This window comes from Platichthys flesus, chromosome 14, assembly GCF_949316205.1.
Source record: "Platichthys flesus chromosome 14, fPlaFle2.1, whole genome shotgun sequence".
In the NCBI taxonomy this organism is placed as follows: Eukaryota; Metazoa; Chordata; class Actinopteri; order Pleuronectiformes; family Pleuronectidae; genus Platichthys; species Platichthys flesus.
In genome coordinates, this window is record NC_084958.1 from 23,788,823 (window position 1) to 23,810,695 (window position 21,873).

At 42.9% G+C, this 21,873-nt stretch overlaps 4 protein-coding genes across 5 annotated transcripts; 2 read left to right on the top strand and 2 right to left on the bottom strand.

Moving 5' to 3' along the window:
- The first annotated feature begins 86 nt into the window (after positions 1-86).
- LOC133968516 (adult enhancer factor 1-like) lies at positions 87-5,096 on the top strand. The gene is made up of 4 exons (XM_062404613.1): positions 87-555; positions 1,373-1,422; positions 1,507-1,600; positions 2,208-5,096. The coding sequence occupies exons 1-4, from the start codon at positions 243-245 to the stop codon at positions 3,050-3,052; spliced, it is 1,302 nt and encodes a 433-aa protein (XP_062260597.1). The 5' UTR covers positions 87-242; the 3' UTR covers positions 3,053-5,096.
- Positions 4,605-21,111, bottom strand: tmem71 (transmembrane protein 71). The gene is made up of 11 exons (XM_062404620.1): positions 20,959-21,111; positions 15,235-15,337; positions 14,068-14,130; positions 13,357-13,402; positions 12,627-12,836; positions 8,287-8,546; positions 8,017-8,211; positions 7,674-7,740; positions 6,557-6,618; positions 6,228-6,277; positions 4,605-6,140 (listed from the first exon to the last, which is right to left on the bottom strand). Exons 3-11 carry the CDS (start codon positions 14,096-14,098, stop codon positions 6,117-6,119), a joined length of 945 nt encoding a protein of 314 aa, XP_062260604.1. The 5' UTR covers positions 14,099-14,130; positions 15,235-15,337; positions 20,959-21,111; the 3' UTR covers positions 4,605-6,116.
- LOC133968513 (tripartite motif-containing protein 16-like protein) lies at positions 9,107-11,260 on the top strand. The gene has a single exon (XM_062404607.1). The coding sequence runs from the start codon at positions 9,198-9,200 to the stop codon at positions 10,566-10,568; it is 1,371 nt and encodes a 456-aa protein (XP_062260591.1). The 5' UTR covers positions 9,107-9,197; the 3' UTR covers positions 10,569-11,260.
- Positions 17,623-20,204, bottom strand: LOC133968523 (uncharacterized). 2 transcript variants are annotated; one of them, XM_062404624.1, is made up of 4 exons: positions 20,089-20,204; positions 19,314-19,459; positions 18,802-19,070; positions 17,623-18,633 (listed from the first exon to the last, which is right to left on the bottom strand). In XM_062404624.1, the coding sequence occupies exons 3-4, from the start codon at positions 18,932-18,934 to the stop codon at positions 18,164-18,166; spliced, it is 603 nt and encodes a 200-aa protein (XP_062260608.1). In that variant the 5' UTR covers positions 18,935-19,070; positions 19,314-19,459; positions 20,089-20,204; the 3' UTR covers positions 17,623-18,163. The 2 variants fall into 2 exon arrangements, with proteins under 2 accessions (XP_062260608.1, XP_062260607.1); XM_062404623.1 differs by having other exon boundaries at positions 19,314-20,183.
- Positions 21,112-21,873: the final 762 nt, after the last annotated feature.

The window sequence follows — 21,873 nt, forward strand, 5'->3', positions numbered from 1 at the left end:
TATGGGTGAGACGTGTTTTTGTCGCACATGCGCGCTCTGACTCGGCTTCCGTAGTGATGGAGTGTTTTGTTTGTGTCCGGCGCGTCACTTCCGGGTTTAAGTGGGATCCGTTCACGCCGGTTGGGAACAAACCTCCACATCGAACACGCACAGCGAGCGCGTGAGGTCTCGTGCTCTGTAACCGCCACGAGCCTGAGCATTTGGATCGCGTTGAGCCGACGACGCACGCGCAGGGTGGAGACATGTCGGCCGCCTTGCACGCGCAGCTGGCCGCCGTCATGGAGGTGCTGGCTAACGCGGCGGTGGCGGAGATCTGCGAGCTGGTGGACGGAGGCTACTCGCTGCTGCAGCTCGAGATCTCGAGGAGCCGCAAAGAAAACGAGGCGCTGCGCCGGAAGCTGCGGCTCGTGGAGCTGCGCGCCGCACGCGCGACCGCACTACGCGCCGCCGCCGTGGCCGCGTGCGGCAGCGCGGTGCCGCACGCGAGAGGCCGCGCTCGAGCTCCGCCGCCTGCTCGTCCCCATGGCAACGACCCGAGGCGGAACCGAGCACCAGGTAAAGGTTCGAATCCGCTGCGAGAAAAAAACACGCTAAGAACCGTTATAAAATAACACGTCATAAAGCGTTAGAAAAAAAACTTTCACAAAAACACGCTAGAAATAATTGAAAAAGAAAATGTTACAAAAATAGTTAATAACAGATAACAAAGAATTGTTTCTAAATAAACATTACACAACCGTTATAGAACTGTTAAAAAGCGTAAACAATGTCGGTAGTGCACCTTGACGTAGGTTTCCAACCAACAACAAACCGCTAATTTCAATAGGCAGTGGATAGAGCGACATTCTCAGTACTGTTTACGTAGCTTCCGGAAAACTACATGTTGGTCAAAGAAGTTACGCAAAAATAGAAATTTTCTCTACGCTAAACATTCACAACAATGTTAGCTAACATCGTAAAGACAACACAAGGTGGGAGGATGAGCATCGTGAGAGAAAATAGTGAATAATGTTCGTATCGTTAATTTGAAGTCCTGGTTGAAGAAGAACACGAGACCCGGTTCAAAGCTGTCGATTGTTTTCAACACAAATATCTTGTGTCTCTATTTCATATGAAACACTGGGAATGATATCATTTATTGTTATATGATAATAATATGAATGCAGTGAACTTACCCTGTTGTATCACACATTCTCTGGTCCTTTAAGAAGAGCTCCTTCACTTCCTGTGTGCATTGCATTGTGGGACAATAACCATCAAAATGTGAACATGAATCAAAAGAGACAAAAGTAATTTCTCAGTTAGTGTTTGGAATCCGTTGATTAGTGAAATGTTTCCCTCACGTTCTAACTTCACTGACTCTGTCCTCCAGGTGAAGTGCTGGTGTCGGGGGGGACAGGACAGGACACCGCTCCAGTGACGGTAGGTAGCTCAGTTCCTTCTTCACCTCCTCCTCTCCTGACACCTCCTTCACCCGTTTCTCCTCCCTCTCTCCGCCGGTCGCAGCCGGCTGCTGCTGAGTCGGTCGTCGTGTCGGTGGCGGTGATCAAAGTGGAGGACGACAGCGAGGACGAGTCCTGGTCCCAGTCCCAGCAGAGCAGTGAGTCCAGTCTTAATACGTCAACAGGGAACATGCAGCCTATGACTATAGACAAACATGGAGACGTCTCCACTTCCTCCAGGTGAACGTGTCGTCATATTGTGGTGATGAGGTCATTAGGAGTCAGTCTCAGCTGTCAATCACCACCTGTCAGCCTGTTTTTATATCATCAAAAGTAATTAAAACCAAACTGATCAGAAACCACTTGAACAAACATGAAATGACAGAAACCATCTTTACAAACAATACTTCCATAACCTTACTCCTCATAACCTTCCATGCAGAGCACTCTGCTGTGGGGACTCAAATCAAGCGCTCCCCACACACACACAAAGGGAAGCACATTCTCTACACAGAAAAAAATCATGTTGTAATAGAACATAAAGGAGATTTCAATTCTATTTGAACTTAACTAGAAATTGGGAACACTAAGGATTCTAAGGAAAACTTTGATTCTAGACGAGGGCAACTGATCTTTAGTTGTATAGTTTTATTGTGAAGGTGGAGCGGGCCAGGTTCACTTCCTGTAGGGTCAACGTTGTAAACTGGTAAACGTCTAATTGTGGATGAATTTAATCTGTGATTTCCTGATTCTCTCTCTCTGCAGCTGTTTTTTGTCGAGCTGTTGAAGAACAGAAGACGGCGACTGAACCTTTCCACCCGCTGACCGAACAGGAAGCGGCAGGCGGAGGCCCAAACACCCTGAACTCCAGCCGGGGGCTCGAACCCGGCAGTTATGGATGTCTGATGTACGATCCACAGCTCCAACATGGCCCCCGCACTACCCAGAATCCCCTGAGTGAGAGTCCCGGCTGCTCGTACGTGCTGAACACCAGTGAGCTGAGTGCCTCCGGTTCCGGCAGCGGCAGCTTTACTTTCAACGCCGGTGAGACGAGCCCGTCTGCAGCAGAGCTCCAGACGGCCGCAGCGTTCATAGACAACCAGCAGAGGGCGCCGCTAGCCACCGACGAGCCTCAACAGCCAGTGAGAACAGAGGTGACGGAGAGACGGGCTGCTTCCCTCAGGAGGGACAGGTGGAGACACCAGGGCCGGGTCAGCAGGGCTGCCATCCAGGGCGGAGAGGACGGCGGGGGGAATTCGTTTGTGTGTAACTGCTGTGGTAAAACTCTGGCCTGCCTGAAGAACCTAAAGATCCACATGAGGGTGCACACGGGCGAGAAGCCTTTTGTCTGCTCGCTCTGCGGCAAGCGCTTCTCCGACTCCAGCAACTTGAAACGCCACCAGAGCGTCCACACCGGAGAGAAGCGCTACGGCTGCGTCCACTGCGGCAAACGCTTCGCTCAGTCGGGCTCCCTGAAGGTCCACATGACCGTCCACACCGACTGTAAACAGTTCAAGTGCTGGTACTGTGGCAAGACGTTTATATCAGGCGGCCACCTGCGAAGACACATCACTGTCCATGCAGGAGACAAACGAGGGCCGCCCACATAACAGGGACAGTGATGGTGGGGGGGTTAAAGGTCAGAGGTCAGATCCCAGGAGCCACATGTGCAGTGAATGGACAAAATAACAGACCAGACCTGAGCCGCTGTACCAAGGTCCCGCCCATGCACATGATCTACCTATCAGGACTCAGCTGTCAGCCTGTTTTTATCAACTGATCTGAAACACTTGAACAAACATCGGCGAAATAAGAACGACTTGACCTGACAGAAACATTTGATGGTGTTAGTTTGATCCCATCAGCTAACATGGAGGAGGCTGGGTTAATGACCTGTATTGCTGCAGCCACAAGGGGGCGATGGACATGTTTTAGCTTCACCTTTGTTCTGGAGGAACTGAAGTACAGAGGTCACAGAAATACACTGGTTTCCTTTTAACGAAGTTTTAATACATGATAAACAAAACAATGCACCGAGTACTGTAAATATTAAATCCCAAAACCCAGCGCCATCAACAGGCCAACAGAGGAACTACTGCTGTTTGTTCATTTAGACAATTTACAGATTGAAGCACAGCGATCAACACTGCAGTCGGATTTCATAAGTGAATATTTTGGTGATTTCTGACATCAGAATTGTTTCAAATTAAAATCCAGTTTACGGTTTTCAGAGCAGAGATTTTACATGGACACAGAAGAGAGGAATTCAAATGAACAGTTATAATAAGTGCTGTCACAGGAAGATAATCACATTTCAAACACTATGTACAGGATCAGTAACAACATGTGCAGTAACAACAATCAGATCAAAATTCATTATAAACGTCTTTCAGGAAACTTCAGGAATTTCTTGTCTTTTGCAGTAAATTAAATATTTTAAATTTTAAAAAGTGTTGAATAGAAAATAAAACATTCAACTTTGATCATTTAAAGCTGAATTAATTGACTGTCGGCCACCGGGGGGCAGCAGATAAAATAAACAACATGAGACAGTTGCATGTTTGTCACATTAGGCAGTGAACTGGTTCATGCCCAGTGTTCCCACTCTTTAGCTCCGGGTTTAGTCTCCACCTCCTCAAAAAAACTCCGGACTCATAGTTTTGGCTGTAAAACTAAAACCAGGAGCTATAAGAAGCTGAAGGTTCATTCATATAAAACATTTGCAGCTTTAAATGCAAAGATATGCAAATTCATGCAGAGCATTAGTAAAAATATCGTTATATAGATTTTTAAACATTGATATAGTGATAGCATTTCCTGAATATTCAGATTTCAACCTATTTGGCACTTTGAGTGAATAAATACACAAACACACATCAGTCGATGTAGAAACTCACATTGAGTTTTAAAGGCCCGTTGTTTGGTACTTATTAAAAAAAGCAGCAAATTTGTCCTCATCAAATTCAACCGTGAAAAACCAAGTAGAGAAGTTCAGGCTGGACTCTCCGTGTTGCAGATGCTGCGTTCAGGTCACGTGGACAAATTCCCACAGTGATGATTTGTAAGAATTCACATGACATTAAATTTGGGTTTAATCAGGTTCAATGACAAACTTTGGTTGGTGGTGTTTGACTTTTCAAACGATTCTGAGTAAATATAAAAACTTTATTGACCTTTGAACAGTAGAAGTCAGGGTTGGTGGTAAATCCCATGTGAGCGAAACGCAGCGTCTGAACAGAAATGAAGTTTCCTTCAGTTGAACGTATCAGATCCTAACGTGATTGAAAGTATGAAACTTCATAAAGTCCAGAACCTTATAAAGCCACTCGGCACAGAGCTTGTTAGTTTGGTCCCAGCTTCACTTCTACACTCGTTTTCATGATGAAGACACTGGACACTTTTAGATGACTAATCATTTTCAATGACAGAATGAATCCAACAAAGGTCAAATCCCTGATTTTGTGTTTCTCTCTCCCAGCTCATTGCTGAGGTTTTAAAACTCAACCCACTCAATCAAGTGTTTTCTTTAATTATTGCTTCATCTGAAATCCCTGCATCACCGTCTGAACAAGAAGAAGCCTTCACACTGACCTGTTTACCACTGGACTCATGAATAAATGCTGATGGGCTTTTTTGTCCTGCCTGGGATGTTAAGTTTTGTCAGAATTTTCAGTTTCACACTAAAATCCGACCTGATGCAGTTTTAAAGCAACACGATGCCACTTTAACCCTTTAAAGCAGCAGCTTGATTAAAGTGAGTTCGATGGTTCAGCTACCGTGAATATGGAGAATGGTCCTGAACCCACTAACCTGAATTAAACAAGCAGTGATTCAAAGATCAGGTGCTATGACATTTAGACTAGGTGTCCCACAAGGCTCTGTCCTCGGGCCCTGCTCTATTCACGGCTTCACTTTGTTTTACATTAAACCATCAGCTTGATTAAAGTGAGTTTGATGATTGAGTGTAAATATCGATAATGATCACTATCCCTCATCCCTAGATAAACTAGAACGTTTTGTGCGTTTGTGTTTTTTTAAATAGACGTGAAGCTTCACTGCTGTTTCTTTCTTCTTTTCTTTTGCTGCAGAATTTCTTCTCAGACACTGAACATCTGACGTTTTGTCACTTTGGACCCAAACAAGTTCAGCTAAGATCAACAGAATGTGTGTTTACAGTCTTTTAAAAATACATCAGTGACATTCGGATGATTATATTCATCTCCCATCTAAACTACAGTGACTCGTGTCTCCATGTTGATCGAGTTCCTTCATCATTTCATCAGAAACAAACTGTCAAACTGATTCTGCTTCTCCTGGTTCATCGTTTCCAATTTTTTGGGATTTTTCTCTGGCGTCCACCTGACTTTAATATTCAGAGACCTTCAGGGAGGACTTGATATCAAATATGAAACAACATCACACCGATTTTTCCAGCAGTTTTCTTTTAAATTTAAAGCTTAAATCTAAAAGCTTTTGTTTCATTTCGGCTCATCTAAGGTTTCCCAGTCAAACAGTTGTTGCTATGAAATGTTTTCCGGAGCTCAGAATAACTTGGTCTTTTAAGAGCAACTCACATGCAAACATTTAGTGAAAGGATAAATATTTTGACAGAGTTTCCATCAGAACTTCTCCTCTTTCTCTCCTTCGGTTTTAAATTATCTTCCGTGTCTTCGTTTACTCATTTCTGGATGTGATGTCCTGAGAAACAGAATTAGGAGAAGCGTTAACGTTATGTCTTCGCTGGCAGTCGATGGAATGGAGAGAGACTTTAGTTTTTTGACTCACCTCCGTCTTCGCCCTCCTCCACTCGCCCATCGGCCCCGACTTCGTCAGGACTGAAAGACACAAAACTACGAATAAAAAACTTTTCCTTTCAAACATCTCAGTGTGAAAAGTTTGGGAAAGCTGATATTGATGATTTCAAAAGGAAATAAATCGTTCTTAAATTTGCAGTTGGAATTTTGGAAAGTTACAAATAATGGTTTAAAATAAAGTTTAATGAATTTTCATTTCCTCGGGACACTTGAGGTCATGTAAACTTTGCTGCTTTAAAATAAAGATCGAATTAATCAAACAAAACTAATATTAACAACTAACATCTGTGTGATACTTACACATAAAAGTTGTGATCGCCATGAACACGGTTGAAGTAACAGTCGAGCTCCACCACAAACACCTGCAGCCAAGGAAAAACAAATTCTGTCAAAAAACATTCAAAACAAATAATGAAGTTTATCTAAAATAGTCCTGTGGTGCCAGCCTCTCTTCCTGCAACGCCGAGGGGAGGAGCCTGGCTGCTCCAGCTCAAATATTTTCCTCTCATCCAAATCGTGGAGAGGAGCGCAAAGCTGCAGCTTCCAGCTCATCTCATCAAGGAAACCTCCTCGCATCTCAAGCTCTACCAAACTCCTAGCAGCGACTCGATGTCCTGCAGGAGAACTTCAACCAGTAACTGAGCTGCACAGCTCAACAGAACCACGAAGGCAGAAACCACACGACCAGCTAGAAGACTTCACAGAACTGCCAACGGAACTGCAACTTCCTTTCCCCCATTTCCTCAGAAGGGTAACACAACTGGGCTTAATAATTATATTAGGCTAAGAAAGACTATTTATTCGAATCTGCGTGATGTTTATGAGTTTGATATGTGTTGTGATATTTTGGGTTATATATACATATCATATCTCTTCACCTAATTAAATCTTCCCCCGCTACCGGTCTTAAAATCACTTCAGAAGGAGGGGGGGGGCCTTTAACTTTATTGTGACCAGCGACCATCTTGAAAGCATGCTGAGGAAGGTGTGAACTTTTGGTCAGCCGCCATCTTGGGAGCACTCTGATTTACATAGACACACACACACTCACATACACATCTTTGTGTAGCTGGCACGTTGTTAGTAATTTGTGTTGTTATGCTTTATTACTTTATTTTCAAAATAAATGTTCTTCTTTCACAAATGTTCTTTCATTAATGTTGCATAAATTAATTTTGCCAACCTCTACACTGTGGACTCCATAACCTTCACTGTCATTGTATAATATTTAATAGTGAATATTGAGATTTCTAATTGACCTAGATCTATATGAGACTGATCTTTACATTTGATTGTTGGTCCCTGATACCAGGGTGGTGCCCGTCGTTCTTCAGATATCGTGTTCACAATCAGACGGTCGACCTGGAACGCCTCTGCTCAGTGGCTGTTACCGTCACATGGATATACAAAGTTTTACCTCGAGTAAAGAGTTGAGAAGATGAAGACGGAGAAGAGGAGGAGGAGAAAGGCCTTCATTGTTAACCCTGAAACAAAATTAGAAACACAATCACGTCAGATCTGAGCCGACGTCCCTGAACAACAAGCTAACGTGTCAGATATCATCTCTCAGAATCATCAGCGTCTTCGTTGCTTCATAAACCAGAATCTGAGTTTGAGAATGAAATGAAAAACAAGGAAAGTAAAAATGAGATGGAACAAATTAATCTACTGTTGTTCTGACCCATGGCCCCGCCCACTAGTGTGAATTCAGGACAAACTGCAGCGACATAGATTCAAAACAATAAAACAACGATTCTGACCCGTGTGCTCAGGTGACGCCTGACAGCAGCAGGCATTGGTGAAGAGAGCAGAAGTGGGCGGGACCTCTGACAGTCCACCCGATGACTGGGCGAACTGCTCCTTTGATTGACAGATCTCAGACCAAATCTCCTCCTTGACCAGCAGCCTCGGGGGCGGAGACCCTTTGTCAGGACAGGATTGGATCTCTGTCGGGTCTGAGAGGAGAAAATGTCTTGTTAGAAATGTTGTGGTTCATGAACCATGTGGAATCATGTGAGGCTGAACTTTACCGTAAGTGAAGCTGCGGCTCTCTTCCAGCTCGGTGCTGCCCAACCCGACCCAGGAGGACTCGTCCAGGAGGACCTGCTGGCTGCTCGTGGCCCAGGTGGGACCCTGCTCGTCTTCTCGGTCCTGGTCCCGGTTCTGGTTTGGTCCCTTTCCGAAGACGCCTCTGAAGACTTTCTCACCCAGCCACGACTGGCAGCTCTCTGTGACGTCACTGAGGAGGCGGGCCAACGAGCTGCGAGGCCTCCGTCTACGGCGGAAAACCCTGAGAAGAAGAAATTCAAATCGTGAGCAGTGATGATGTCGTTATTAATCTCATCAGTCTTCTCATGATGTTCCCATGTTGTGTTTACAGCCTGAAAGCTGATGAGAACCATATGTGTGGTCACAGAATTGACAAACAGACACAGATTTAAATCTCTCTTCACTGAGACTTTAAGCTGCAACTTGCTGCTGGTTCATGTTACTTTGCTCTCAGCTCGTCACTGGGCCTCAGGAAACACTCGATCAAAGATGACAAAATATAAAACACAGATTTAGTTTTTATTTCACTAAAGAACTTTAATGACTTTACTGGAATCTCATATTACAACCTGTGCCGTGCTGAATGTGACCGTTCCCAGTGCAACTTTTCACTTTGAGATGTGATCACAAAGATAAAGACTCACAACCAGCTCGAAATACAGTAAATCCTGAAAAACCAACAACTTCTTCCTCAAACACAACCAGCTCCTCCCAGTCAGGATATGTCTGTGTCTCCTCCCTTCACAGTGTGTCAGTGTAAGAACCAGTGAACAACAAGCTGTGAACTGTGGGAGCTGAGTCACTGCAGGGAGTGAACGAGAGGGGGAGGAGCAGAGATCTATTTCTGTTCAGTGGAAGTGAAACTGTTCTTCAGTCTCTGGCAGCAGCTGAAATGGCGCAGCAAGAAAATTATCTGGACAGAGAAAGATTCTGTTGTCCGATCTGTCTGGATCTACTGAAGGATCCGGTGACTACTGGCTGTGGACACAGCTTCTGTAAGAGCTGTATTAACACCCACTGGGACAAAGGGGAGGAGAGAGGAAGCTACAGCTGTCCTCAGTGCAGACAGACCTTCACACCGAGGCCTGTCCTGGTGAAAAGCACCATGTTAGCTGATTTAGTGGAGGAGCTGAAGAAGACTGGACTCCAAGCTGCAGCAGAAAGGACTGAGAGGCAGAGAGAGCTCGGACTGAGGAGACAAACAATCCAGCAGAGAGTCCAGGACACAGAGAAAGACGTGAAGCTGCTTCAACAGGAGGAGGAGGCCCTCAATGGCTCTGCTGATAAAGCAGTGGAGGACAGCGAGAAGATCTTCACTGAGATGATCCGTCTGCTGGAGAAAAGAAGCTCTGATGTGAAGCAGAAGATCAGATCCCAGCAGGAAACTGAAGTGAGTCGAGTCAGAGAGCTTCAGGAGAGACTGGAGCAGGAGATCACTGAGCTGAAGAGGAAAGACCATGAACTGAAGCAGCTCTCAGACACAGAGGATCACAACCAGTTTCTACACAACTACCCCTCACTGTCACCACTCAGTGGATCTACACACTCATCCAGCTTCAGGATCCGTCCTCTGAGGTACTTTGAGGACGTGACAGCAGCTGTGTCCCAGGTCAGAGGTCTACTACAGGACATTCTGAGTGAGACAGAGACACAGATTTTACAGATTGTGTCACAAGTGGATGTTTTACTGCCACAACCAGAGCCAGAGACCAGAGCTGACTTCTTAAAATATTCCCAGGAAATCAAACTGGATCCAAACACAGTAAACAGACAGCTGTTATTATCTGAGGAAAACAGAAAAGTAACGTGGATGAGTAGACAACAGTCTTATTGTAATCACCCAGACAGATTCACTGGTTGTTGTCAGGTCCTGAGTAGAGAGAGTCTGACTGGACGGTGTTACTGGGAGGTGGAGATGAAGGTGGGAGTGGGAGCAGTTCGTGTAGCAGTCACATACAAGAATATCAGCAGAGCAGGAAGCATAGATGAATGTAGATTTGGATTAAATGATAAATCTTGGATGTTATATTCTGACGGAAACAGTTATAGCTTTTATTACAACAGCCTCATGACTCCAGTGTCAGATCCTGTGTCCTCCAGAGTAGGAGTGTACCTGGATCACAGTGCAGGTGTTCTGTCCTTCTACAGCGTCTCTGACACCATGACTCTCCTCCACAGAGTCCAGACCACATTCACTCAGCCTCTCTATGCTGGAGTTAGGGTTAGTCATGGATCCATAGCTGAGTTCTGTAAACTCAAATAAACTTGAGTCATTAAAGCAGTGTTTTAGATTCTGTGTGTAAATCTTTAACTTCTTTTGTCTCCATGTTTGTTGATCAAAGTTCATTGTGGTGACTTTTCTGCTCTGCACAGAGATCAGCTGTCAATCGAACACTGACCTTCCTTTATCACACATATTCACTTCTCACTTTGTAAAGACAGAAATCTATAATTACACTGACATGAATATGTTTGAAAGAACTGGTGTTGCTGTTATTTTCTGAATCAAAGTAGAAATCAGGTTGTGATGTTTTAGAACCTGTGTTGATCCTGATCCTCATCAATGAGATGATTCTTTGTTCTTTTCTTTTCCACATGTGTTATGGGATGTTTGGTCACATTGTAAATGTGGAACCTGGTTTGTTTTTATCACGGCTCATCTCTGTAAAGTGTGAATCCACTCGTCCTCATTGTATTTACATATTTAGTGAACGTGCATATTGATCTGCTGCTGCGTAGGTTTCTGTTCTTTTTGATTTTCCTGATCTGAACCAGCAGGTCCACTGGAGAGTGTCCTGATCGAGTTCCTCTGAGGGTTTGTTCTGCAGCTCTCATCACATGTGTTTCTTATACATGTCTATATACATTTAAATCTCTTATATATGTATAAAACAATGAAAATCTAATGTGTGAAGAAGCTGAAAGTTGAAATAAAGAATAAATCCAGTCAGTTAATTTGTCTTCATTCCAGGATCTCATTCAAAGCTGATGGAGACAAAGTGAAACTCCTGTGAGAGAAGAACTGCTGCAGTTTCCTTCTGAAACTCCACAAACCATAATTTTCATGTTCAGTCTCCATGTCTACATGTCTATATACATTTAAATATCTTATATATGTATAAAGCAATAAAATGTAACGTGTGAAGAAGCTGAAAGTTGAAATAAAGTCATCATGTCTCTTCATGTCCCATCATGTCCCATCATGTCTCATCTCGGGACAAATGAGGAAGGGTCGGAGGACAGAGCCGAAGCGAGCTGCCACGTCCCCTGTAGTTCTTGCCCGGCAGCCAAAAATCCTCCATCCTTTAGAAACTGCCCAGTGAGTAAGTTACTCAAGTTCTCTGTAGCTGCAGTATCTCCGTCCCTCTCTGGGCGAGTCACAAAGAAGCAGATCAGACTGCTGTCCCCTGTGTCTCCTTCATCCGCCCTAACTAACTCACATCGAAGAAGAAGTGTCGTAGTTTCAGTTAACGCCGGGGCAGCTCAGGCTAGCTGCTCAGGCTGGCTGCTCAGGCTAGCTGCTCAGGCTAGCTACTCTGGCTAGCTGCTCAGGCTAGCTGCTCAGGCTAGCTGCTCTGGCTAGCTGCTCAGGCTAGCTGCTCTGGCTAGCTGCTCAGGGTAGCTGCTCAGGCTAGCACTAGCAGCTCCACTAAACAAGCTCTAGCCCAACGGTAAACAGGATGAAGACCCGGTCCTCCCTTACCCGACTCCATGTCCTGTAGAACCGAGACAGCTCTCCACCGACCTCCACCCGGCCTCCAGGGCCGTCGGCTGCTTTTGCCGCCAAAACAGCAGAGTCAGCAATGCCAATCGACATCATGCCACATGTGGAAACTATGTCAAACAACCAGGGACAAATACGTCCCTCACGTCATGTTAAACAACGACGTACAAAGCCACATCCCCGGGGAGTGTCCTACGAGTCCCTGTCCTCCCACCTGCTGCTGCAGCGTCTCCTCAGCTTCATCCCTTAGCTTTGAATAACAAACAAGTTCCTGTCTCCGGAGCGAGGGGCTCCATGATGGAGCCATTTGATGATCCTCCATTTCACATATTTCACGAGTCTCAGACAAAACGGTTCATTAATGAGCTGAAAAATGTTTCTAAGCGGGGTGTGGCCTAGGGGGTAGAGTGGTCGTTCTCCAACAAGAAGGTTGCCGGTTCAAACCCCACTCTTCCCCATCTGTATGCCGAAGTGTCCTTGGCAAGATACTGAACCCCTAAATGGCCCCTCATAAATGTTGAGTGTTCTTCTTGTAAGTGCAGACTCGAATCTGCAACACACATTCAACTGTTCGTCTTTTGATTGGCTCGCTCTCACCTGACCAGGTTCTCCTTGTAGGACACGTTGGTTTTGCAGGGCGTCAGAGACACGTTCCCGTCCTCGTCCCAGGAGAAGCTGTCCTCTGTGACGCTGTAGTACCCGTTGGTGAGGAGGCGCGGGGAGCGGCGGCAGCAGCTGGGGTCACCGCCGTCCACCGAGGAGTAACAGACGTAGGAGGAGTCGGGAGAGAGGAGAGACACGTCCAGGCTGAGGAGGCGCAGACAGGAGCAGGTTAGCGTCAGGGAAATGAAGTGACAGCACGAGTTCCACTGACACAGGATCTGTTGCTCTGTTGTTGAGGAGATGACTCCTGGTTTTATCATTTGAGTGGAGATCAAGACTAAAAAACACACTTTATAAATACAGACCATATTAATATTGTTGTTGTAAAAACGTGTGTGGCAGCAGAAACATGTTTTCACATTTGTCTTTGTGGTTGAGGGATTTGGTGTTCTTCTTAAAATTGAAGAAAATGTATTCTAATTCTTTTTCCTTTTGGTCTTTTTTATTTAATTATTATTATTATTAATTATTGTTTGTGTTTGTTTTGTATGTGTACAAGTATGTGCTCAGACTCCTTGAGTTATTAATATGGTAGTGTCCTTTCTGCATCATGGCAGTGTGATCTGTTTCGGGGGGGTAAAAATGACATGTACATTGTATTACTGCATTCCTCGTGCTTTTGAGAATAAGAATAATATATAGAAAAAAAATAATTCATGTTCACCTCTGACAGGAGTGATTCGCCCGCAACCTTCGTTTAATTGGTGAACCTGAACAACAGAGAACACACTGTTACACACACACACAAAGACAAACACACACTGTCTCAGATGTACAACACAACTTGAAGAAATATAAATATCCAGGTCACAATCCTCAGGTTAAGATTGTGTCAGTTTTTCATAAATAATCTGAACTCAAAGTCTGACTTCAGTTTTCCAGATGTGAGGAAACGTCTTTCTGCTGATATATTTTCTATATTTGTTCAGAAACTGTTTAAAATACACCCATGAGTCACAGTGACACTGGATCACATGTTCCCTCAGTCACACACAGACACACACACGTCTCTCTGTGGTTGTGAGGACATAATACATTCCCCAGACCCTCACCCTGATCTTAACCCTAAATCTATAACTCTAACCTTCACTTTACCCTAAACCTGATTCTCACTCTCAAACTAAGTCTTAACCCTCAAACAGCCAGTTGAAGTTGTGAAGACCAGAAATGTTCTTACAATGATGTAACCAACATTGGCCTCATAACTACAGACCCACACAGCCCAGTAGGAGGAGCCACACATTCCTGACTCCTTCACTTCAACGTGAACGAGCACAGTGAAGGAATGTGACTGACAGGAAGTCTGTTGTTCTGGGGCTCCTGTTAACTAAAAGGATTTGTGCAGTTGTGTTGTGCGTTATGTAGAGTGTCGTACTCGTCACAGCTCCAGAGAAGAACAGGGCCATGTTGGTCTGCAGCAGCGTCTCTGCTGTGGATCTGTGAAAGACGTTAGAGAAGAGGAGTGAGAAACATTCAGCCGACAGAAAGAAGAGAAAAACAAAACAGCCCCCCCCCCCTTTTCCTGCTCAGACCTTTCCATTAGACAAGTTGCAGTTCAAGTCCAGAACAAACCAAGTGGAGGGATTTTAAAAAGATGGTGAGAAACTACTTCAAAGCAAAGAAATCTGTCTGAAGACGAACTTCCAGAAAAGTCCTGGCTGTAGATCAGTTTCCTAAATGGACTTTTAAGGTTCTTAACAAAGTCTTTTCAGGGTTTAACACAAAAACTCTGGTTATTTAAAGACTGAATCAAAGATGTGTAGTAAGATATGTCATTATTGTTATAATAAACAGTGGTAACTATAAGGTCAGAAAACAAAACATAACTTTTAAACTTTTTTATGGGTTTATTGGTCTTTACATTAATTATCAATCTTTTAATTTGTTGTCTTGTTATTCGATCTTCATGTATTTATTCACTGATGTGTTGTGAAAAGTACACACATCTAGATTTGACATTTAAATTCAAATAACACGTTCTTTTATTGTTTTATTACAATGATCCTGTGTTATTAACAACATGGCTCTCAACCACAGACTGTAAATAAAGACAAAGACAAATCATCTGAGTCGCCCCCTGGTGGCTGGGTGCAGCATAGCTCACAATGCTGCCTTATTTCTGGGTAGTGGGGGGGAAGTGGAGACTCATCTGTCTTTATTTACACTCGACAGGTCTCTGCTCCGAGCCCAGTGGTTCCCACTAAAGACGCCGATCTTTAAAAACAAGTCTTGAAAAGGTCGAGTTGTTTCCTCTGAATCGTGGTGAGTGTGTTTGGGTCAAGATGAAAAGTGTGGAGGAACTTCTACCAGGTGGGACAGAAGAAGTCAAGTCTGGCACAAAGTTTCTCTCTAGTGGCTTCAGCTCCTCAATAACTTATCAAAGCTCAGATCAGTTGTACCCTGCAGAGCTGACCCCTCCTGCTGAGCACTGAGGGATCAAGTGAATTCACGTCCAACAGGCTGATCACAGTCTGACCCCGGCTGATCAGACTGAAGAAGAAGAGCAGGTTATTTTCAAGGATGTTGTTTTTCAACCTCACCGTTTAAACCTGTTGCTGCTCAGATGAGACGAGGGGCGGCCTCCAGTTTCCAGCGGAGAGGTTTCTTGTTGTGGTTCCCTCACATCCTGCAGCAGCAGTGAGAAGCTGCAGGAGAAAGACAAACAGAGGGGCTGTGACTCTGAGCTCGTGTTTCCTGTTAACCCTGCGTCTGCTGGTCACAGCTGCAGCTCCACCCAGGACATGGACGACCCTTCAGGCTCTGTGTCCTCTCGCTGCAGATGCTTTTCTATTCTTAGAACGAGGAGAGAAGTCAGGAGACGTGTTTACATTCTGTGCTGTGGGATCGAAAATCAGCTGATAAGACAAACAGTCTCTTCTTCTACTCATCCTCTCATCAGGAGCCCGACCCACATTGAACCAGTTCATTTAGACGACACCGTCCACAGACACTGAGCTTCACCATCAGAGAGTCAGATCAAAACACTGAGCATTGTTCATTCCTCCACACTGGCGACATCTAGTGGCCGGAGGTATTTTGCTTTGATATTTCAAAAACACCTTTCTTCAAATTTGGTAGAAGCGTGATCAGAGTTTGTAGGTCAAAGGTCACCCTGACCTCACGAATGCCTTTTTGCCTAAATTTGGCCACAGTGCTTATAACAGGACAGCACTGAACTCCAGAGAATCTCCAGACATTCTGTCAAGTGGCTGTAGGTGACAAGGCGACTGTCAGAGTGACAGTCTCTGGAGAGACTCCAGAGACAAAGTAAAAAGACAAAGTAAAACCTCTGCTTCGACTACACAACAGGAGATTCTGCCGAGGGAAAAAGGATGAAAAATACACCTGGACGTGTTCACCGTATAAATGATGGAATAACTTTGGAAGCAAGTAAATGGACAACAAAAATGTCTCCATGACGGATCCCAGGGGGACACCACAAAGATTATAACTTAGATTCACAAATACAATGGAACACTAATTTAAAAATAACAAAACATCTCTTTACAAGCTTTTGTTGTTTTTGAATATCTGGAAATTCTTCACTGTTGTTACAGACAAATGAACAACCTGCACCACACAATCATATTTAATTTATATAACACTAATCTGAAGAGGTTTTACTTATTTGTGATTCAGTTTGGTTGATCTATTGCCGCTTTAAAACTAAGCATGGGTCAGGGTGCGGTTAGCCTAGCTTAGCACAAAGCGTGGGAGCAGAAGGTAGCTCTGAACCTGAGAGGGCCTGGAACCTCTGAGGTGGAACTTTCCTTTAAAGGCGTCTGTGGAGAATCTCATTACTTTACTTTACTGCTCATCGGAGATGCTCTGACGAGAAGAGGCGCCACTCTGTCGCTCAGATGAATAAACGCTCTACAACAAAGTGATGAAGTCGGTCAGTGACTGCTGGAGGGAAACAAACAAGAGAATCTCTGTTAGAGGTCGAGGGGAGGGGCTCCTCCTCCTCCACTGGTTTTACTGGTTCCACTGGGAACAGATTGAAAACGTAACACATCCAACTTGACCCCACACTGGGGACGTTTGTCCTTTGTCACCGGGGACAATAAAAAAGGTTTTAATCTGGCAGCAGCAGGAACGTGATCAGGACATATTCTTATCTGATTTAATTTAATATTCAACATAATCTAATATCTAATATTTAATATCTAAATAATCATTAACTAATCAAGAAAATAGTCATGATTAAACATGAAAAAAAATCCTCATCAGCTGTAGCTCAGGTTTAATGAAGATTGAGGAACAAATCAACTGTGAATAACATGAGCTCTGATTAAAACATCATTAGTGATGTACATACTCAAATATGATATCTTTATTTTAAGATTTTAACGTGAGGCAATTCCCAAATCATCTTTGAGAATGAAAACTGTGACTCGTTGTATTTCCTTACAATCTAAAGTTCCTCTTCCTCTGTAGCTGCGTGTAAATAGGATTCCTCTATTTCCCCCTGACATGTGTGTCACGTTGGACTCTTCCCATTCTCCCAGCATGCCTTGCAACAGTGCTATGTGATGGAGCTGCCATAGATATATATAAACACTAGATGTCTCGTCCGCGTTGCCAGCCAATGGAGTCGAACGTCCGCACATGGCGGCCATCTTGCCACAGGCTGCTCGCTCAGCCATAACATTGTGTTGGTAGTGGAACATGTACTTTTTAATTAACTATAACTTGCTCAATTTTCAACCGATTTTTAAACGGATTAGTTTGTTATAAATGCTGGAGATGTAGTTATGACACTCCATACTTATTAATAATGATGTTATGTTCTAAAAAATAGAATAATGTCCTTAAAAATAGGTACAAGATTTCCCTCTACAAATGAGATGTATTCTTATGATTAATTATAATTATAACCATGGGTTTTCATATGGAAATATCATTAAACAGAACAGATAGGGGCAATAAATACACACATGCACAAGGTTTTTATGTTAAATCAATATATAGGCTACTTAAACTCAACATACACAATGGCAACATGAGATATATGTATACGTTTATAATAGCAATATTACTAATATAATACAATAATTTGAATTATCACATGTTTAGTTTAAACAAGTAATAATTCAAATTATTGTATTATATTAGTAACATTCTTTTTATAAAAGTGACATTTATTTGCAGTAAAAAAAAGGTGTAAGATTTCCATTTACAAATATACATAAAGAAATGCTGCATGTTGAAAATTCCCACCCTCTAGAGAGAACTAGACTACTTCGGAGGTATACAGATGGAGGACCGACATAACAAATTACAAAAAAAACAGTGAAATCAATTGAAAATCTATAATATTTACTAACCTCTGAAGAGGCTGGTGATATATGCCTAAAACGCTGATATGATATGATAATGGTGATTCTTAGGTGAGTCGCATCAAGTTTGTGAACATTATTTTTTCTATTTCCTGTCTGACTGAGACGTGGTAAAACCGTGGTAACATTTGGCTAATGCCCTTTGAAAAGGACTGTTTTATTCAGCTGCTGTCGCATGTTGTTGCTCTGTAAGTTCAGTGTAGTAATTTTAGCGATGTGGTGTAGCCTTATTTTAAAAAACACTGACACAACTAATGTCAGCAGCGTTTGGTGGTGGCTGTCTATGCCATACTGCGTGTCGACGATGTGCTCCCCAAGCACAAACACATCCTCTGACCCGATCCTCTTCCGTACAATGTACATGACCTCCAGCAGTTTGATGGGCCGTGATCGTCCGAAACTCGATGACGCCTGGCGAATGACCCACTCTGCTGCCCTGACGACCTTCACTGTGCCCTCTGATGGAATCACCAGGCCTCCATTGTTTCTTAGAGACAACAGGTGGTAGCTCTGGTCCTTGATGGCAGATGCAGCCTCTGTCACCAGGCTGGCACGGCAGACATCACAGGACAGCTTCTTCAGAGCCCTTCGCACACCAAGTCCTGAAATTTGAGTTGGATAATAATATCATAACTTATAATAATAAATAATAAGCGTGGAGAAATAAAGGGGACATTTCTCTTTTTGGACTATCGTCAGATTGTTTTCCCACAGATTTGACTATTGGCTCTATCGGTTATAGGCAAAATTGACATTCAGTCAGCCTTTACCGGAAATGTACACAAGAGCGTTGTCCACAAGACCATCGAAGCGGATGGGAAGGTAGCTGTGGTCATGTACTAGGGCAGGAATGTCAGCAAACGGGGATGGAAGATCTTCTTCTCCTCCTGCTGCAAAGGACATATCTACAGCCGATAGGCTTGTAGAGGTGTCGATGACCGCTGGTAGGGACTCTGTCTCATCCTGCGTTGTCACATTGCCTCGGCATGGTTTAACAACTACTTGAACTGGCTGGCATTAGGGTTGTTATTCCAGCCACCTTAAAAAAACAAGATATACAAGTATATTACACAGATATTCAATATATGATATAATATAAAATGTTTGATGCTTAAAAAAAAAAAAAACTAGCCACCCCTGAATGATCTTTCCAAATAAATTAAGTTGAATGACATTATCAAACAATTCAGAAAAAAACAACATATGGACCAACCAACTGAAAACAATATAAGCTTTGTGTCACCAAGTGTTGCGGTTGGTAAATAAAATTTATGAACACTACCGGATGCTCTGATGGAGTTAAAGAGCAGTTCCAAGTGGTCCTTGCTGAATCTGTAGGTCAAGACATATCGCTGTCCTTCAATCAGCACAGGAACCATCGCCAGCAACGTGTCAATGTTTATGATGTAGCCCAGGACAGAGAGGAACCTTCAAAAGCAAATATTGTATTACTATGATGATTCTGCCAAAACAGGACACAAGAAAGCAGGGATGCAAACAAATAGTATAGGCTGAAAATAGTGAATGCTCCCAGTGCAGCACTTCTCAAGGCAGACACAAATCCACATTTCAAACAATTCACTTCATTGCCATGGGGGGGGGGGGTTAAAACTGACTAGTTTGCATCCCTGACCTTAAATGTAACACAGAATTGAGGCCTGGGGATATGAGTCAAAGACAGATGGGGGGTCCACTGGCAATAAAGTCAGCAATTTCCTGTAGAAATCATAATGCAAGATGTTTTTTAAAAAACAACCCAATTTGAAATCATGTGAAACCTCAGTTAAATCATGTGCAGCTTAAGTTATATTGAAAAGAAAGAACAATTCTGCCTCTCCTATAAATATAAAATTACCCGGTACTAGCCTAGCCTAGCCGTGGTACACAACTAAGCTGCACGATTAAGTCGTTTTTCGGAGAGAAAAGCTGCGATTTCAACATGTTCAAGCATCCAGAACTATAACCACATTAATAACGTTTGTAAGAAACCAAACCATTTGTAAATCCGTCAAGATTTCAGAGAGATAAGAGTATAAGTGTTTGAGCAGATCACTGACCCTCCCTCAGGTACCACAGATCCTTCCAGAAAGCCTGCCTGTGGCAAGATGGCCGCCAGTGATGACGTTCTAGACTCCGCCGGAAGACATCTAGTCTTTATATATATCTATGGGAGCTGCTGATGCTGGAGGAAAAGACGTAGCAGGAAATACACAGATGGACCAAACCATTTCACTTTCACCTCCACTGATCCTCACTGCTCTCATGTTCACACAGAACTAAACTGAACGGGGCTGATTTGTATTTACCTCCATTATTATCCTGCCTCTTATTCAATCTTTTATTATTGTGTCTTTATTGTTATTTCTGCACTAAACTCATAAATAGACAAATTCAATAATATTCCTACGTAGAGTGTTGGTGATGCTCAGACTTTTCCATTAGAAAGATATTTTAATTTAATATATTTACATGTACGTTTATATTACTTTTACTTGAAGTGATTCAGCTGCTCAGAAATGTATTTATATGATTTTTATCTTGTATGAATCTCGTGGAAAAATTACTGGATTCATATTTATTATAAAGCAACAGAAGATATGAGACACAACTAAAGTTCCATAGAGATGTTGATTCATGATAAACACGAAATAAAAAAAACATTAAAATATATTTCTGAGCAGATTAATAACTTGAAGAGTTAACAATATAAAAATGTATTTAAATTGTTATAAATCTCGTGTTTTCAATTGATAATTAAATCAGCATCTCTGTGGAACTTTACTCGTGTCTCATATCTGGAGTTCATGCAGCAATAATTATCATGTTGGTGTCGTCACAGTGATTAGAAATTAAATTTTATATAAAATGTTGTTGGATTTTTCTGAATTTGATTTTCTTCGTTCAGACAAAGAGAGAAATGAACTCACCGCTGTGTTGTCTCCTCTGCGGACCTTCACAATAAAGCGCTCTTCCTGTGGAGCGGTCACACTTCTGTTTTCTGGACTTTGGTTTTGAATCTTCTTATTTTCTGTGTTTGAATAAAATCCAAGTGAAGAAGAAGAAGAAGCTCAGAGCTGCAGCTGTCACTGAGCACCGCCCTCACACAGGAAACCCACTACTGTCAAAATAAAACACTACAATACTGCCTCCGGTCAGGGATTTCACAATAAAAGCCCGACGAACAAGTAATTAACACTGGGAGAAAAAAGTTGGAGACTGATGGATACAAAACAATATGTATAACATTATGTTTATCAAAGCATATCTATTTAATGTTATTGTTTATTACAATGTGGGCTATCCAGCAAAAAAACCTCTTTCTTCATAACCTCATGTTTTTATTAAGTCTTCTCTTCCATCATGTTTACCTTTTTAACACGTTTGTGTGTTTCATTATAAACTCGAAATTCTGACCTTAAAACAAAACTCTCCTCTATGTGGTCTAGCCCCCGTGATTTATTTTGAAGGGTGAACCACACGACTTCCGGTGGCGGCTTTCAAATTTCAAATTAAAATGTGTCATTCTTCTGACACCTGGTGGTCATTTCACTCAGATTCACTATTTACTTTAAAGATTTCAAACACACAAACATGTATTACATGTTCATGTTTGCTAACACACAATGTGTGTATATTGTGTATATTTAAAGTGTAAATGGCTGTTAGAGAAGTGAGGGAACAGAAACATCTGTTGGAGAAGAGGAGGAGGAGGTGATGGATCTCTGCTTGACAGACGTTGTGCAGCTGATTCTTCACAAACTCACTGAAGTGGATCAGATTGATATCAATGATCATATCATTTATCATTGATATCATCAGAACGGTGTTTTTTGCAGAGCGAC